Source organism: Urocitellus parryii, chromosome 5, assembly GCF_045843805.1.
Source record: "Urocitellus parryii isolate mUroPar1 chromosome 5, mUroPar1.hap1, whole genome shotgun sequence".
Lineage (NCBI taxonomy): Eukaryota > Metazoa > Chordata > Mammalia > Rodentia > Sciuridae > Urocitellus > Urocitellus parryii.
In genome coordinates, this window is record NC_135535.1 from 21835876 (window position 1) to 21854348 (window position 18473).

Consider the following 18473-nt stretch of genomic DNA (forward strand, 5'->3'; position numbering starts at 1 on the left):
AATACAGTAATATAGATTGTATTAGGTATTATATGTAATTCAGAGTTGATTTAAAATAACTGAGAACATGTGCTTAGATTCTATGCACACATAGGCCATTTTAAATAATAGACTTGAGCACCCAGAGATTTGGGTATTGAGGGGTGTCCTAGAACCAATCCCCCATGATACTGAAGGACAACTGTTCTTATTTTCAGGACATGTTTTAAAGCTAAAATAAAAGCATCAAGGATGATTTCTGACCTGATACCAAACAACTCCTGATTTATAATTAAAAAGGAAAAGAAGAAAAATCATTACTTCTTTTTCTTGGTGAATCTAAAAATCCTTCCTTTAAAAAAAATGCTTGATTGTTCAATTACTTGTTAAGAATATTTCAGGTGGCCACCTCCAGTTATGAAATTATGATTCAGTTCTATTCAATGATAAAAGCCCAAGTACTAAATATAAGGCTGCTCTTGAATTTTATTTTAGATTCCAGAGATGTAACATCTCTACATATCTAAATATTATTTCTTTTGGAACAATAAAAGGATATTAATCTTAACTTGGGAAATTATGAGCAAAACATAATAGATTGCCAGTATCACACTTTCTGCAGGAGAGTAAGAAAAGATGCACGCCAGGCCTTACCCATGAGAATTCAGCTGCTAAGGTCCTCAGAGCCCTTCATCACAGATTAGCCCTTTCCATACGGCTAGCACCAAACAGGAGGAAATTTGAAGACTGAGAAACCTCAGAAATTCCACAAAAAGCCTGGGGTAGAAAAAAGCCACCAGAAACCAAAGCCAACCAGAAGATAAACCTTCCCCTGAGCATTTTACTGGGGAAATGAGCCTGCAGAAGAGAATTATGTTTACGCAAATAAATAAGGCTTGAATTTTAAACATACACTAATGGGCGTGTGAATTGTGCAGAGCGTGCAGGTTGGTCCTCAAAGCCCGTGTTGCCGAAAGAGCAGGGGCTTTGTCTGGTGAAGGAGGCACTTTCAATCTGGGAAAGGAGAAAATGGTGACAGCAACACGGGAGAGCAAACGGAGAAGGTGGAGCTTAGACACGTGGTGGGACTGAAGCCCTGTGCTCTTTTCCACACCTGGGACATCGTCTTTAAGTGAAATGGATGCTTATTTCAATTTTTTTTTTTTTGCCTCCCTGAAGACTCAGTATACATTTTTTTCTTTTTACGAATATTCATCTTTCATTAAAATTAAGTACAAAAAGGCATCTGAAGTCAAGGTGCTCCATCAGAAAACCCCCTGAACAGAGGTTGGATCGTCATCTCTTGTAGAAAGTATAATTGCCTTGCTGGGGGGCACTACCATGCTGTCCTTGAGCTCTGGGGCCCGACAGCTCATCCCCTTGTCAAGGGGTGCAGTGGGGAGCACCCCTTGACAAGGGGATGAGCCCAAGAGTTTGGGCTCCAGATTGGAATGTGTAAATGTATAGCCACCTGCAGTACTGTCATTCATAGAGGCCTGTGCACAGCCCTTGTCATTGACACCCCAGTTAAGAGAACAAGGATTCTTGGAACCCATAAAAGAAAAAGAAATGCCCTCCTTTATCTCCCCTGTGTTTTCTTCTCTGTTTGCCTCTGAAGCAGGAGTCTGAATCATGACAGATCACCACTGACGCACTCGGGTCAGCTGAAGGGTGTGGAGTTGTGACCCTCTGTTGTCTCATCTCTTGGCTCCCTCTCTGACATTCACTTCACAGCCCGTGTTCTCTATCTGCTGCCCTTGTTCTCCTGAAGCTACTTTTCCGTGTTGTTAAAGCCAAGGATTTAAACCCAAAAACCCTCTAAACCCAAAAAAGTGTCGCAGCTCCTGTGTGTGCCAGCTTCTGCTCTAAGACCAGGTTTTGAGTCTCGTAAGTCCTCTGGGCATCGGGCACTGCACCTACCCCCTAACCATTCCCCTCCTTAGCTTCTCTGATATGTCTGTGGGCTTCTTCCAACTAACTCCCTTTTGGATTCCTTCGTTGGCTCTTATGAATCAATCTTCCCCAGAGGTGAGGTCCTTAGCCCTGTTCCTGTTCCCTCCTTGAGCCACCTTGTCTGCTCCCATCTCCTCAGCCACCCTCTCTGTGGATGGACTTCCAGATCTGATCCTCACCTCTAATTTCCTGTGTGACATCTGCACCCAAGATCACACAGAGCACATGCAGGAGCGATTCCCCTTGTGTCTGTGCAAAAGCACGTCCCCCCCCCAAGTACTCCACCTCAGTCACCAATGGCTTCTTCGCCTGTGACCCACTCCCACTTACTCACTGGGGCTTCTCCAGTTCTCCACTACCTTCACTTCAGCCAGGCTTGGGCTCCTCTGGAGTTGCACAACAGCGTCTTGCCTGCCTGTGTCTAGGCTACAGCTGTTTCAGCGCATCTTCCACACAACCACTATTTTTTTCTGCAACACAAACTTGGTTGTGTCCCCCCCTATTTAGGACTTCCAGTGGACTCTAAATTGACAGAGTAAATCACAACCTTCCAAACCTACTGTGTCCCCCTCATTTCCCATCAGTTACATAAACTCACAACATTATTTATTACGTGTGTGTGTGTGTGTGTGTGTGTGTGTGTGTGTTGACTCTGCTGCTGTAACAGACCTTTTTGTCCTCTTGTCACTTGGGAAATTCCTATTCGTCCTTTAAAAGTCAGCTTAATCACCCCTAGCAGGCATTCAGGGTTTGTTGAATGAATGAATGATTAAAGACTGGCTTCAGTCTCGCATGCAAAGTGAGATTCTCCCCATTCACTTCTCGGGAGGCGCTCTGTTCATATCCTTGTTGTTGCATGTGTCATCATTTCATTGTAGCTGTTCTTCATATCTGACCAGAAAAGGAATGACCTTGTGTGGCTCGTGCGTGTGCTGCCCTTTCCACTCCTTCTCTCAAGGTGGATGTCATGCCCGGCTATCTTTCCCACTGAGCCTAGTTGCAGCTAGAATCCTTCTCAACATAGCACTCAGGCAGCTTCTTTGAGCAGAGTAGGATTTGCACCCTCTAACACCCCCTGTAATAGATGGAGCTTTTCCACTGAGGAACACAGTGGGCTGCCCCCAAATAATCAGTGAGTTGCTAAAAAAATAACAAATGGGTTTTTCTTAATATTAAATAATATATTGGTAATTTAATCTTAATGTTGGCTACATATTGTTTCATGCCACAGATAAATCTGTTCAGGAGAATGTATTCATGGCAAGAGATGAGTGAGGTGATTTTCTGGAATCCATTGTTCCACTTTGCAGAAAGTTCTTTACACACACATTCATTTAACCAAACTATGACCTGTGCAGCCCAGCCCTCTCTATCTACAGAATCTAGTCACTGATTTTTAGCATACAGCATGTTATTTCTGCTAGCCTTGCCTTTGATTTGCCTTGCACATTTTTCAGAAGTGATTGGGAAAAGCATTAAAAAGATGAAAGTATGTAACCTTATATTCCATTTTCATAATATTTCTTTTTGGAAATTGCAAAAGAAGATTGGCAAGTCTAGGTAATTTGAAAACTAGTTTAAAACACTATAAGAGAGCTTCCTTTTCCATACTGTATGAAACAGTAAATATCAAATAACAATACTCTTAATAAATTTTTGTCTTTGAAACAGGTTTGGTAACCCTCAGAGAGATATGTCAAAACAAACAGCACAATTTTGAAAGACAGTATTGAAAGACCCTTTCCAAAGGTCAAGCAGAAGATACAATATAATTACCATTATCAAGTTCAATGTGTTTCATTCACTGTTCAATTAAAAGCCTTCTTTAGATCCGGTTGCATTTGAGAAATTAAAAATGGAATATTGTTTGATATAAATGAAGAAGTCAGGAAAGTTTATATTTTATCCCTGATTCCCTTAATATTTACGTACAACAGCTGCTGTCGAAAGCACAAAGCAGAAGATTCTTGCGGGTCATTCCTAAGACTGTGCAATACAGTAAACAGTATTGAGAAAACAAGAAAGAAAAGAAGAAACGGGCCTGCAAAAGCCTGCAGCAATTTCTAAAATAACAATTTAACCACATCTGCATATATCTTGAAGCCTGTTCTCCTTTTGTGTAGCATCCTTTAATTTTTAATGAGTTTATGCTGTTGGTGAATTGTTGAGACGATTTCCTCTCTCTCACCTTTTCATGTGTTTTCTCTCCTATTCTGTTCCCACCTGTCTTATCTGGAAACTCCATCAGGCTAACTGTCAGGTAGGTTTTTCTTGATGTTTAATGTGATTATTAAGAGTATCCATGGAGAAAAATCAAGTAAACAGTGTGTTGGTGACCAGTGATGGATGATGAGACTAAACAGAAAAGGCACACACTAAATTACAGAGAAACTTTTTGCAGATTCATAAAACTGAAGAGGCTGCAAACCCTAAGCACATTAAGCCAGTGTGAACATCTATCATGAGAACTTAGCCTAAGGGAATACAGCAGCTCTCCATGATTAAGTAGGTTACCTGGACTGTCCAGCATTTGGCTATGACTCAAAATACAGACTGCTCCTGAGGATTTAGTTGTTACAGAGCAGTTTCATATCCTTCGTGGTCACACGTGATTCTACTATAAATATAACATCAGCCTCTATGGTTTGGGCCAGATTCAAGAAAAATTCACAGTGATGTATTTTAAATTCCTGCTTTAAGTACATATCCAAACATCCCCTGTGACTTAAAGATTGTGACTAAGAAAAGGTGGGCAGTGGTGACATATATTTTATGAATGTTAAATGCACCCTAGGAGTTAAATCTGATGTGGTTTAAGCCTTGTCAAAGGAATGGAGACAGAGCCCCTCATTTTCCCACTGGTGCCAGAGGAAAGGAATCCTCCTGCACCCACATGAAACAACGGGGCAAGCACTTTTTACATCCTCAAGTGCAAGACAGATATTTTATAAGCCCAAAGCACAGCTAAGCCCAAGAGAAGAAAGAGATAGACATTTAAATTAGAGTGTGTTTGGGGGTATACTTGATATGAGTGTGTGTGTGTGTGTGTGTGTGTGTGTGTGTGTGTGTGCGCGCACGCGCGCATGCATGTGTTGTTTTTAACTTGAGTTCATTTCTATCTTTTGAGAGGAAAAATTATGTGCTTCAGTTGCCATGCAACAACACAGCTCTAACAGCTTTCTAATTTTAATTTCAGAAGTCTACAGAGCAAATGAAGAAGGTCCCTACTATTATTCTTTCAGTCTCATATAAAGGAGTCAAATTTATTGATGCAACAAATAAGGTAGGCACCACACCTCTCTTGGATTTAAACACCAGGTATAGTCCTGAGTATGTGATCTAAAATCCCATTTGAATCACTCCTCATCCCCCACCTTCATGCTTCCTGCTCATACCTGGAAATTCTCTCTCTCTCTCTCTCTCTCTCTCTCTCTCTCTCTCTCTCTCTCTCTGTCTCTCTCTCTCTCTGTCTCGTTCTTATATATGAAATACACACACACACACACACACACACACACACACACACATATCTCATCCATGAAGGAAAATCAGGTAAACAGTCTATTGGTGGCCAGTGATGGATGATGAGACTAAACAGAATATAAATGTCACAGAAAGGCTTGTTTTATTTCAGGGTCTTGATCTTGCCCGTATTTTGCTGTTATCTTTTTATGACGTCTTCTCTAACAGACCATGACCCCTTACCTGGCATGTTCCTTGGTAGCTAGAGAACATTAAAATGGGGGGTGGGCGGGGGGAATCACTTAAAAGAAACAATGTCATCTTTCCTCCATGAAAAGAAAGATTACTAATCCGGGGGCTGGTCCATCTCTGTGGAGATATCTATGTCCTTTCCTTTGGTACACAGAATGGATACCTGACACCGGAGCGCACATTCTTCCACCTTTTGTATTCTGTAACTACTTTTAATTCCCACCTCCAGAGATGGGAGAGAGTTTCAACTGTTTTGTTTTCTCAAGAGACCCTACCGGAAAAGCAACTCTGCTGTGGGAGTGGTCTGCAGTTGTGAGGTCAAGTGTGGGCAACTGAGTTTTGTTTCACTTGAAAAGGATTCTAGAGCTCCTTTGTGGACAAAGACCGCAGAATCCTCTGAACTTGAAAGTTTATCCCCACCTGTCTTACCTCACTCTCCATAAATTCAAAGCTGACTGGCTCCTTTTCACAAAACCCTTAAGTGTCCCTGGGTTTTATTTTCTCACCCTTTCCACTGAAAAAGTATAGGAAAAAAGAGATGAGGTGACCACTATTGGTGGACAGCAATTTCTCTTCTGCCCTGTACACCCAGACCCCCGCCTGGACCCTCTGAGTTTTGAAGAAAAGGAATGGGAAGTCATGAAACAGACGAACTTAAACCTGGCGTTAGATACCAGGGGAAAGTTCCATGGGCAATGACCCTTTGGTGTCTATAATCCACCAATTAGAAGTTTTCCTGATTGGTTTTCTGTACAATTATTGCATTGGCAATCAGCTAAGCCAATTGAGCGAAGCTACTTGAGAAAGCAAGCTCAGTTTTAGAAAAATTCTGAAAGTCAGGCAGACAGCCTGTAACACAGCATTATCATGATGGCTAACAATAGCCAAAGCACTTTGAGAGCGAGCCGCCTGACGTGTGTAATGATGATGTCAGCCATGGAGTGTGTTGTCGACCGTTCCCATGTTGTCAGATTACAGTTGCAGAGACTCAAATCAAAATGATCCCAATTGATTTTTCTATTTTTCTTGGAAGCAATTTTAGTTCCCGGTACATAAAAGTATCTTATCCCTAAATTATATTCAGCTGTTTAAAAAGTTCTAAAACGTTATGAAACACTCATTGAGGTATCATTGCTATCTTTAAACAAAGATTTTGGTGCCTAGATTTTTCCTACTAACCTGGAGAAACTGTCCACTCCATCTGCATTTGAAAGACTTAAACAGCAGTATATTTTCAGTGAAAAAGTTTGACACTCTCTTAGCTGACTTAGATTCTGATGATTTCTAAACAAGGGGCATTTGCCCTGGGAAGTTCCTACGGTCTTAAAACTGTCTTTCAGTGGTGGTACAACTGGCTGCATCTGTCCTTTCTGACCCAGTCTCCACCATCACGGTACTAAGGGAGAGCTCTGACAGGTCTGTTGCTTTTTGCTCACCAACACATGGAGGTATGTGAAGCCAATGCTCCTGTACCTCTAGGAGACATTTTTGACTCAGTCACCAATAATTAGATGAGTTACTCATACACCACTGCTTGCCAGTGACTCCTCTTTGGAAGCATCAGCAAAGAAAGATATGCAAAAGATAATTTTATATAAACATAGATACAAACAAAGAAGGCCAGCATACCTTTCAAGTCCTTGCAATGTGGTCCTCGGAATATCTTTGGAATATTTTTGAAATCTGCAAGGGTGAAGTGCAGGTGCCAGCAGCAGGTGGGGCCACCCTCTCTATGACTGTATAGCAAGCAATACATGCCTGGCTCTTTCTGGAGTTTGAGGACATTCACTTCAACCAGCTGGGCGGCTAATCTCCCTGCCGTATGATAGTGGAAAGAGATTAGGAGACTCAGAGTGATAGGCCAGTGGTTGCCACGTTCGAAGTCAAAGCAGAGAGATTGTTTTTAGAAGATAGAATAGTGCAAGGCTGCACTGGAGAAATTGGAATTAGAAGGCTAAAGCATGACCACCAGCCGGGGCTGAAGGACTGGCTTCAAAGGTGCAGAGCTCTGCAGGGAGGAAGCGGACTGATAAACTCCAAAGTCCTGCTCCCTGTTTTTACCTCAGATTCCCCCCACTGGGAAGTGTTGTCTAGGTGGGCTGCTTTGGTCTGAAGTGAAGACTTTGTGAAAGGCAAGTGTATTTGGAGATCTCATTATTATTTCAGGTGCTAGTGGCCACTAAGCCTATACAGAGGCACCCTACTATTAATAGTTGATGTGATCCTGTTCTTCAGCAGCGCTCTCCTGACCATCCTCTCCCCACCCCCCTGGTGAGACAGAGGGGCTGTCTGCCTGCACGGGCCAGCTGGAGGACCTGAAGGCTTCCGTCCCTTGGCTGCCCTGCCATCACGCAGCCTGTGGTGGCGGAGAAGGGTTAAAACTCCCTAACTTGATGCTTCTGTTACTCCACAAGTGCCTTCCACCAACTAATTTGAAGTAGAATGGATAATTAATTATGTGTTAATTGCCCTTCCCTTCCTATTAGCCCCCATTAGACTGTGGTAAAAGACAAGTCTTCCATGGAAGTATTTCTTTCTTTTATTCTAATAAATAAATAGCTTTGGCTGAGTTCGTGGGGAAGGGTTAGGCACCTTAGTTATAAATGCATAAATGTATTGCCTAGCAACTTAGGAAACGAATCACTAATCCTGATTTAAGAAGGAAGAAGCAGAGAGTGATCTTGAAATGAAAATGGAACTTGGAATAGATTTAGTCGTAAAGCGTTTCAGAGGAATCACATCAGCTTGCTGTGGATCCACAGCCCAGAGGTAGCTCCCGCAAGGAATTGGCCTGGAGGCTGCGACTCTTTGGTTACAGACAAAACCTTTCTCAGATCAGCGGGGTTTTCCAGGAGGTGACCCAGTTCCTGCATCCGGGGAGCGCTCAGGGTTCAGTGGCCATTGCGTTCCTGTACTGGCTCCCTGCTCAGTCTTCCATCCGGCTGAATTAGGAACAATGCCAGGCCAGAGTTTGTTTTTTGCTTTAATCGTTAATTTTTTTTTTAAATGCCAACTTCAAACATGACCAATGGTATTTTATAGGCTCCAAATATTCGGAACATCTGCCTCAGCAGGTGCCCACTGTTTTCTGTAGCACATACTTCTCAGAAAATTGGAGTCAGCTGAGACCACAGTCCACGTGTGTGCTGCTGTCCTTGACATCAAGGGCTCCAAGGGTGTCTTCAGTCAGCCCCCAGCCAGAGCTGTGCCTTCCTTCTGGGGCACTTTCTGAAGGAGACGCTGCTCTCTCTCAGGAAAAGTCTGGCCTTGGGAGAGACTCAGGTGGATCCCCCTCATGGCAGAGCTCAGATTGAGGGCTGAGGCCAGAGGCAGATTTCTAGGCTGCATCACTTCATTACCTCCTGTCCTTCTTAGAACCACCTTATTAATTGGCTGCACCAAACAATTCTGTTCTCCGCCGGCCTCGTCAGCCATCTCTTCAACTGTTTCTCCACATGAAGGAAAGCAAAAGTCAGGCAAAAACCTCTCCCTGTTGAAAGTAAGCTGCCAAACTGTCTATCACAAAGAAGAGGCAGGGTGAGGCCTCCCCAGTCCTTCTCTTGAGCCTTTTAAAAGCTCTGCTCTCCTTAGAACATGCTTAGAAGGAGGGCTAATTCCATATGAGGAGTCTGGTTCTAAGCTGAGGAACAACCTGTACTTCATAGTGACCTCACCTTTTACCTTGAAGAGGACCCACTAATTGATGTGAGACTGGGAGGAAAGAATGCTTTCCTACTTGACCTCTTCTCCAAGGAGGAAGCCAACATCCAGCCTCCATAGAGTCTATAGCTACGAATGTCCTTGGCCTTGGATCCCTCCTACATGTAGAGAATTGGCCTCACCATTCTGTGATGGTGGCCAGTACAGGAAGTTCCACGGTGAGATCTCTATCCTCACCACATTCTAGTGCTGGGGATGTGTCAAGATAATACAATGATCTTGCTTTCCTCCTAGCTTAGGCTGTGGGAACAAGGGGAAAAAGTTTCCACAGAGAGGGAAGAGACTGGTTTGGAGTACAGATGTCAGGCCTCAATGGGCCATTTAAAAGGCTGCCCTGGGCTCCTGAGAATAGAGAGTAAGGGGCTCCAGAAACTTGTGGAACTGGGGGTTCGAAAGACAGAAGAAGGGCGAGCACCAAGAATCCACTCTACCTACCTTGGAGTTGTGCCCAGGGCTATGATGCTGCCACCCACTATTGAAAATCCTCAATAGTAGCATCCTTTGAAATGGCCAAGAGCCAAGGAAATCCATGCAATAAAACTCACAGGGCTATTGAAACTTCTGCAAAAAGTTGATCTGTCTTATGCTGGCAAAGGATCTCAGAACCAAAATGCCAATTTAGTTAAAAGTTGGAGCTAGTGCTCTTTTTCCTGTGATATAGACCCAGATAGGTGAGGCCAAATACACCCAGACTTCCCTACGGCACCAGCAGCCCCCTGTCCAGTGATGGCAGACATTCCACACTTGCTGACATCACACCTTTAAAGGCTACCTAAATCTTAACATTTCTTTTAAGACTCACTGGTTCCTGATGTCTTGTTCTACTTGAAGAAATGCTACCTGGATACAAGAAGAGAATCATGACCTTTACTTTGAAACTGTATCTTACAGTAGAATGTTTCTTGTTTATGGGATTACAGTTTCAATTTGAGTTATTTTTGATAGAGCCATTGCATGTAGTGACAGCATACAAGGCCACAGTGAAGAATGTATTAATTTAATTTTCTTTTTTGTGTTAATTCTGTAATTGCTCCCCAACCACACCACTCTGTGGAGTGAGGGACATGAAGTGCTTGCTCGGGGTGCTGGCAGGGAAGGACATTTTGAAAGCATTTTTAGGCATTAATGGGTACATGCAGAACACTGTATTGCCAACAGGTTCTTTAAGACTGTGCAATTAAAAAGTCATTAGGGTAACTAAAGCACTGAGGGTTTTAAATCGGTGTCGACTGCAAAAAAACATAAGTGGGATATTATAAGATGAAAAGCGATGGCACTATTATGGGATTTTCTTTGCTTTTTAAATGCATCTGTGTATCAGAAGGAATTTCTACCAAGTTTTGTAGCCAGGATGATGCTCCATGGTTATTATGTTCTTTGGGACAATGGCACTAAACCTTTCCTCCCACCAGATATTCTTGGAGACAGGCAGGGATGGGGCAGAGAGGAGAAGACACAAAGAAATTCTAGAGAGGGAAAAATGCAATTCTGTTAAACTGGGAAGAGAAAGTGGGGGATGATGAAAGGGCATCGCAGGGTACTCGAGAGAGCCAGAGCTCGACGAGCGACCTCAAGCTCCAGCCCCAGCTCCACACCTGCCCCATTTAAGGCACGGAAACCCTCTGAGGCCCGGTTTCCTCACCTGTAATGTAATAACGGTAACAGCGACACCCATCTTATAATTACACAGGTGGTTTTGAGAAGAAAGGATTGTCATATCCATAGGTCCCTGGATCCAGCAAGGTATCCAATGCCTGAGTATGGCAGTGTGGCATTTCCCTTATCCTGCCCACACCACAGCCACCACACAATCTCAAGAGAGCACCCGAGGTTTCTTTCTGCCTGCCTGCCTTGTTCTGTACCTGCCAGCATGCTCGAGGCCCTGGGTTTAATCCCCAGGACCCCAAAAGAAAAAAAAAAAAAAAAACAGGACAAGCAAGCACAAGCCCCGTGGGGAGGGCTTTGGACAGCTCCTTGGGTCATAGTTCTTCTCACGCACAGAAAGTGGCAGATGACCCTTTCCAAACCGAATGAGCAGGAAGCAGGCTGCTTATCTTCAACTGGATGTGGAGGAATGGAAACAGTAAAATGCTTAGTAATTACTGTTTTTCTAAAAAGTGTCTGCCACCCAGACTGCTTCCGCGCACTGCACCTGGTGAGAACCTGCTCCAGGATATGACTATTTTAGGTTGTTTTTCATTAAATGAAAACATTCCTTCCAGACCTGGTGTACATTTGCCCACGGGCAGCACTTTGGATCACTTTGAATGTTGCTGGTCTAGAACACTCTAGAAGAAGGAAAGCAGCTGCTTCCTAGGTTACTTGTCTTGGTTCTAAAGTATGATGGTTTCAAAGGAAAACAACGGCCATTTGTGTCATTTCTTCCAGAACATAATTGCCGAGCATGAAATCCGTAATATCTCCTGTGCTGCCCAGGACCCAGAAGACCTCTCAACCTTTGCGTATATCACAAAAGATCTGAAGTCCAATCACCACTACTGTCACGTGTTTACGGCCTTCGATGTGGTGAGTCCTGCCCTCATGGGACAGATAAAATAGCTCCCAAAATGTTCCTGGATTTTGTTGAAGGCCCAGTTTGTGAGTAACACATTAGCTTGGCTTGTTTACCGGACTAAGGTATACCAAGAGTGTTAGTTTTCTCAGGCAATCATAATAAAATACCACAGATTGGGTGGCTTAAGCAACAGAGATTTTTCACACATTTCTGGAGACTGGAAGTACAAGACCTACCTGTCAGACAATTTGGTTCTGAGGCCTCTCTCTCCCGGCTTGCGGATGGCTGCCTTCTCACTGGGTCCTCACATGGTCTTTCCTATGTGCATAGCTGTCTGTATCCAGATTTCCTTCTCTTCTAAGGGTAGCAATCAAATTGGATTAGGGTCCATGGCAATGGCCTCATTTTAACTCAGTCAACTCTTTAAAGGCTCCGTCTTCAAACAGCATCACATTCAGAGGAACTAGGGGTCAGAGCTTCAACGTACAAATTTTGAGGTGCCACAGTTCAGCCCACAATAAGGGTTACAAAGAACTTTGGCAACTCAGCTTTTCTTGGGTATTTCTGTATTTTCACTCTTTCATTCAATTTAGAACTCTACTCCTGCCTGGATCTTAGTTGTCATTATTCAAATACCAACTTCACTTTTCACATTTCAGAAATTCTTTTTCTCCTCTGGTAAAAAAAAAAAAAAAAAAAAAAAAAACCACACACACACAGGAAAGTTCTTTCCATCTATTTGTTCCTTAACTACAGCCAATAGTTTCTCCAGTAACCATTCTGAGCACTAGGACATAATGGGTGTGTTTGTCTCCGCAGTATTTGCAATTTTCTGTATTGGATAGTGGTGAAATTAGACACCTACAAGTAATAATTGGGGACTCCGAGGTCTGGCCCATATGCTCATTCAGAAGTTAATCTTATAATGACTTCCTCATGCAGTCACACCATTTTTATTCATAACTTGTCAGTATGCCTAAAAATGAGTTCATATATTAAAAACTTGGAAAATGAAAACAATTTAAGAAGACGATAAATACCCACAAGATGGTACAGATTGCTTGAGGCTGTCTCTAGTGCAGAACATTGGACGTTTGCAGTTGCAACAGACAAAACAGATACGACTGTGACCCTGGAGTAATTCATAATCAGAAGAATTTTAAAATGCCACTTCAGTTTGATTATTCGGCTCTGTTCACTGGATTTTAAAATGTAGAGATTTAGAGAAACAGACAGAAGTCACATGTGATGTACTCTTGGGAGGCCAGCCTGTGGTTCAGCGCCATGGGTAGAAGACCATTGGAAGCAATCTCTTCCATTTCTGACAAACACCATAAACCAAGGCCAGCTGTAATCCAAAACTGACACCACCCTACAACCTGTCAGGTTTATGCTCATAGCCTTTGTGTCCTGGTGCATGTTGCTCATCCCTTTTAGATTTTTAAAGATTGAAAATGGGAAAGGATATTCATGGACCTTTAAAAACATTCCTTCTATTTTGGGAAGCATGAGGAGAATAATATAAAAACGGTATGTGGTAACAGTAAGGACTGCAAAGCAAAGCCCCCCCCCCCAGGCTGCTCTAAAAATCTCTGGTTGTGTTTATTTGTACAGGATTAAAGTGTTGATTAAAGTCATTTCATTCTGGGTTTACAAGGACGTGCAGCATTAAATTTCTGACGCCTTAAACGTAACCTGCCACTGTTGTGAAATGCAGTTGCTTCTTTGAACAGTCAAATTTCATTCCATCCACGTATATTTTGGGTTGCTTGTAACACGTCTCTCCATGGGAGTTGGATTGCTGTTGTAGACAGAGCAGGCAGACCAAGTTCACATCCATGATCAGCTACCTCCTCATTCCCCGGTCTTTGACAAATTTTAAAACTTTTTCAGAGTCCCAGTTTCCTTACCTACAAAACAGAGACAAGGATCTGTGTCCCACAGGTTCTCACCAGACTGAAATTAAAGAACAGGTGAGAGGCCTACAGTGTTGGTTCCTTTGCCATCTCTTCCCTCTCCCTGCCTGTTGGCATCTGCTGACGGTCTGTCCCTTTTTCTGCTAAAAAAACAGATAAATTTTCCAGAAACACATTATCAGGCAGTTTTTCCAGTGCCATTGTAAAAGGACTTAAAACACAGAAATAAAAAATTAAAATAGAAGCGATGGAAAGAAAGTATTGAGTCCTCAGAACTTACTGCCTCTAAACAGTGTTTTTAATGAACATCATCAGAAATATTCTGTTGCTTTTTCAGGATGATTTCAGCCTCTTCCTTGAATATTGCAGCATTTCTTTCAATAAAATTGATTTTTAGGGTAATATATAATTTGCTTTCATGAGAGTATGAAAAGCATTGTTCTATATTCAGACTAAAAATGATACCTGTGGGCCATCTGCCTCCCGGGTTATGTGACACCAGAATATGCAGCTGAAATTGCAGGGGGGATCATCAAACTAAAACTGTTTAGTTTTATGATCAACATAATGTCCCTGATTATATTTGGAAACTGTGTAGAGAATTGCTTCAACTTTTATCTTTTCATCCAGATGTTTGATTTAACGTAGACATTCACTAGCTTACGATTCTCATATCTGCTCCAAAGGATTTTCATCTTACACAGATCTGCCATTTTAATCCTCTCTAGGTGGACACAGTTTGTCTAACTTCAAAAATAGTAACAAAGGCCAGCAGTCTTGACCTGGTCCTTTGAACAATTCTGAGATACAACAAGCTTTGCTTGTGCTAAAAAAAAATAAATAAATAAAACTTCTTTGAGAATGGATTTTATATCTTTATGTGGGGCAGTTCAATATTTCAGTCCAGTCTTAAAGCCTTCAAATTCTTTTGATGTGAGTCAGTCTCCTGGGATGCCCCAAATGACAAAATTTTTTTAAAAAGGAATTCCTTATAATACCTCAAGTACACATTTAACCTTTGAGCTGTTATGAATGAGTACACATACATTTTAATTTCAAGGTTGTTGTTTCTTTGACCTTGTAGATCTTTTATGGGCTCCATTTTTATGTACTCTGATCACATTTCACGTGTTTTTATCTGCTATCCTCAAGAAAATTCAGTGACATCTAGGAAGTTTCCAGTTTATGGATAGTTAAATTTGAAATTCAGAATATTTCCCCATAGAAACTCCGTGGTCTAGGAAGGAACCACAAAGCCCCCCTATAGAAGCTCCAAAGTGAGTTTGACCTGGTTTACATGCTACAGGACCCTGCAGAGCCCTGCCATGTCCAGGAAGGAGAGAGTATGCTGAGCTGTTTCTCAAATTTACCTGGCCCTGGTAGCCTTTTTCAGAGAGCACTTCACAGGGCTGCATTCTGCAGAACACTTTTGGGAAATGTTACACTGATTGAGTTCTGTTTCCTTGACTTAGAATCTATGATCAATTCAATTTGTAATATTTTCAATTTTAGATGACAGATACATGAGCAAGATGAAATGAGGGTCAATGTATACCTACAGGTTGGCACCCTACTCTAGAACCTTACTATCATGGCAGCTGATTTCTGTTTGCATCACTGAATGACCAAGCCTGGAACACATCTCACCTCCATAAAAGGTTTTCCCACTCCATGATCTCTCACTATCACTGTTCTGGACAGTGATGTCTTAGGGAAAGAGGTAGCAATAGAGATGGGTAGAAAAGAAGGACATCTTTTGAGACCAGGAGTTGTGAAGGTTAAAAATTGATTCATCTTTTGCCTCCTCCACTCTTATCTCAAATGGGATTGCAAGAGTGGGGAATTGAGATGGGAGTAGAGGAGGTAAAAGCTCCACTCCCAATGACCACTAGATCCCAAGGCTATGGTCATCTTCCTGAGAAGGCCACTATGGGTAAGCAATAGATACAACCAAGGTAATTGGTTGTTTAATTCACTCAATCTAGAGTACTTAGTAGTAAAATTGGTATAGGTAGATCAAAAAGATTTTGATGCATTCTCTGTGAGAGTATCAGATGTGCTATAAAAATTTGGGAAGGGCCTCATTCAGTAGTTTCAAATATTGAGAGATTTTCTTGTTCTTTTCTCCTTAATAGCATTTGAAGCCACGCCTTTGCTGCTAGACCCTTGCTAATTCTCATTTCTCTATCAAGAACGTGTTCGAAGTCTCTGGTATTTTCAACCATGCCCATTTTTCTCTTTCTGGCAACTCCCAAATTCTGTCCTCTCCGTGTGCAGCTCAGGTGAGGCTGAGACTGGCTCAGGAACGTGCAGGGGAACATTGAAGTCATGGTGCTGGTAGGCGATGCAGGTGGGAGATGGAGCGCCCTCTTCCCTGTGCTTTCTTGGCTGAGTGTGGGCCACAAAAGGACCTAAACTGGAGAGACAGAAATGACATCATGCATGAGAACATGGCCAGCCTCCTATGATGGCTTGCTGTAGTACTCCACCACCAGCAGGTACCCAGCAAGCGAAAAATAGGGAGAAAAATTCTAGAGTCAACCACACTGCAATGTCTTAGGTGAAAAGGGAGCAGAATGGGAGGGTAGAAAAGAAGACTGTCTTGTGAGACAAGGAGTTGGGAGGGTTTACAATGGAGCCAGCTTTTACCTCCTCCACTCCCATCTCAAATGAGTGGGCCCTACATGGCACGTGGCTGTGGGTCTGCTATGAGGTTGTTTCTTGTTTTTTTTTCATCAGCTTAATGATATCTAAATTCCTAAACTTCTTAAACTCAGATTATTTTGGTAGAGTATTGAGGTTCCTGAAGGAGATCGTGTATGGCTTACATTGCAGTTGGCCCACAAAATGGGAAATCAAAGGTGCAAAAGAACTTAGTAGTGGTGCTGATGTTAGCTGACCTCTGACCACTAAATTGTTTGTGGAGGTAGGTGGTCACTTTCATTCTATTTCTCATTTTCTCTAACTGAAAATGGCCTCAACCTATTTGACTTTGAAAATAAAAGGCAATCTTAGAGAATGTGAACATGTAGAAAGCCCTTAAAACTGAGCCATCGTGGATTCCCTGGCTGGAGTCCACAAAGGTAGTAGAGCAGCAGCCACAGGGAAATCGGGAGCCACTCCCTGGCCTGTTCATCTACCTGGCACTCACCAGCAGGCCAGGAGGGACCTCAGAGCTCCTAAGAGCAGTGATGGTCCTGACTCAGTTAAAAGACAGCCTCCCTTGGTCCTTCTACACCAACACCAACACCCCCCTAAAAAGAGTAGATACGTTAGCACCACAGGGTTTCACTTACCCATATCTGATCTCCACTGAGAATTAACAAGGCCACAAGCCAGCCACAGGGGCAGGTTGCAGAGATTAATCTCTCATCCTTTCTTTTTGGTGGATGTTATCAGTCTACTAAATCAATCACACTTTTTGTTAATTTAGAAAGAAAGTGGGCATTCTGAGATTTTTTTCACAGATAGACTGTTTTACAGCATTTGCTTATATACAGTTACTCTTCAGTGTCCTGGGGGTCTGGTTCCTAGACCCCCTGTAGGATCAAAATCCACAGGTGCTCAAGTCCCTTATATGAAATGGGGTAGCATTTGCAATAATTTATGCACAATCCTCTGTATACTTTACAGCATCTCTTAATAATTCAAAATGTCTCATACAATGTCAGTGCTATATAAATATGTGTTCTAGTGTATTGTTTGGGAATAATGACAATTTTTAAAAATCTACATGTTTAGTATATATGGAGTCTTTTTCCAAATATTTTCAGTCTGATGTTGGTTGAATATGCAGATGCAGAACCACCAATAAACAGAGTTGACTGTAAAATAACTGAAAAGAAGTGTTAGGTTTAGGATGTGGTCTTTGGAATCAACCTGGTTTCGAGCCCCAGATTAGCTTTTCTTAGCTTCACAGTTTGGGCAGAAATGTCTTTAAGCCTCAGTTCCCTTATCTGTAAAATAGATAACCACCCCTGTGGTTATTGTAAGGATTAAGTGTATTCTAACAGGTGGTGTTCAGTAAATCTTAGCTGCTGAGGATGGTGCATATAGGGGGAACAGATACACTGATGTTGTATTCTTGCTGTCAGACCCTGGGTGAGGATTTACATCCCATACTTTGGTTTACAACCTAAGTTTGCTGCTACAATGTCCCACAGCTGAGGAAAGAAGTGAAAATCCTTATAAATGCATTCCTTTATTTATTGCATGTCTACCATGAGGCAGGCACAAGTCCCTGATCCCCAGGAGCTCAGAGTCCAGTTGGATAAACAGGACATAAACAAATAATTATAATAAAATCATAGCTATGCCATCCTGGAGTTGTGCCAGCACCCAGCAGGGCAGCATCTCCCAGAGGAAGAATGTGCAGGCTGAAAACCTAATGTTTAGTTTGTGTGAACATGTGGCAGGTTTGGAGGCATGACGGCTCGTGAATTCACCTCAGAAGTATGAGCTCTGGGAATAATAAACAAAGAAAAATCGTTTATATTTAAAGTTGTCCCTGTACGTCCACAGATTTTGCATCCATGGATTCAGCCAATCGCAGATCGAAAATATTCAGAAAAAAGTTGTATCTGCACTGAATACACACAGACTTTGTTTCTTGTCATCGTTCCCTGAATAATACAGCATGACGAGTGTTTACCTAGCTTTTACATTTTTTAGGCATT

The 18473-nt window shown here is 42.4% G+C and overlaps 1 protein-coding gene across 15 annotated transcripts in view; it reads left to right on the forward strand.

The window, feature by feature from the left end:
- The window catches only part of Anks1b (ankyrin repeat and sterile alpha motif domain containing 1B), a 1073357-nt gene that overhangs the window by 1041771 nt on the left and 13113 nt on the right, over positions 1 to 18473 (forward strand). For all 15 annotated transcript variants that reach the window (XM_026398716.2, XM_026398722.2, XM_026398739.2 and 12 more), the window contains 3 exons: positions 4181 to 4192; positions 5129 to 5215; positions 11755 to 11892. In XM_026398716.2, coding sequence (XP_026254501.2) covers positions 4181 to 4192; positions 5129 to 5215; positions 11755 to 11892 — 237 coding nt within the window. The remainder of the gene's footprint in view (positions 1 to 4180; positions 4193 to 5128; positions 5216 to 11754; positions 11893 to 18473) is intronic.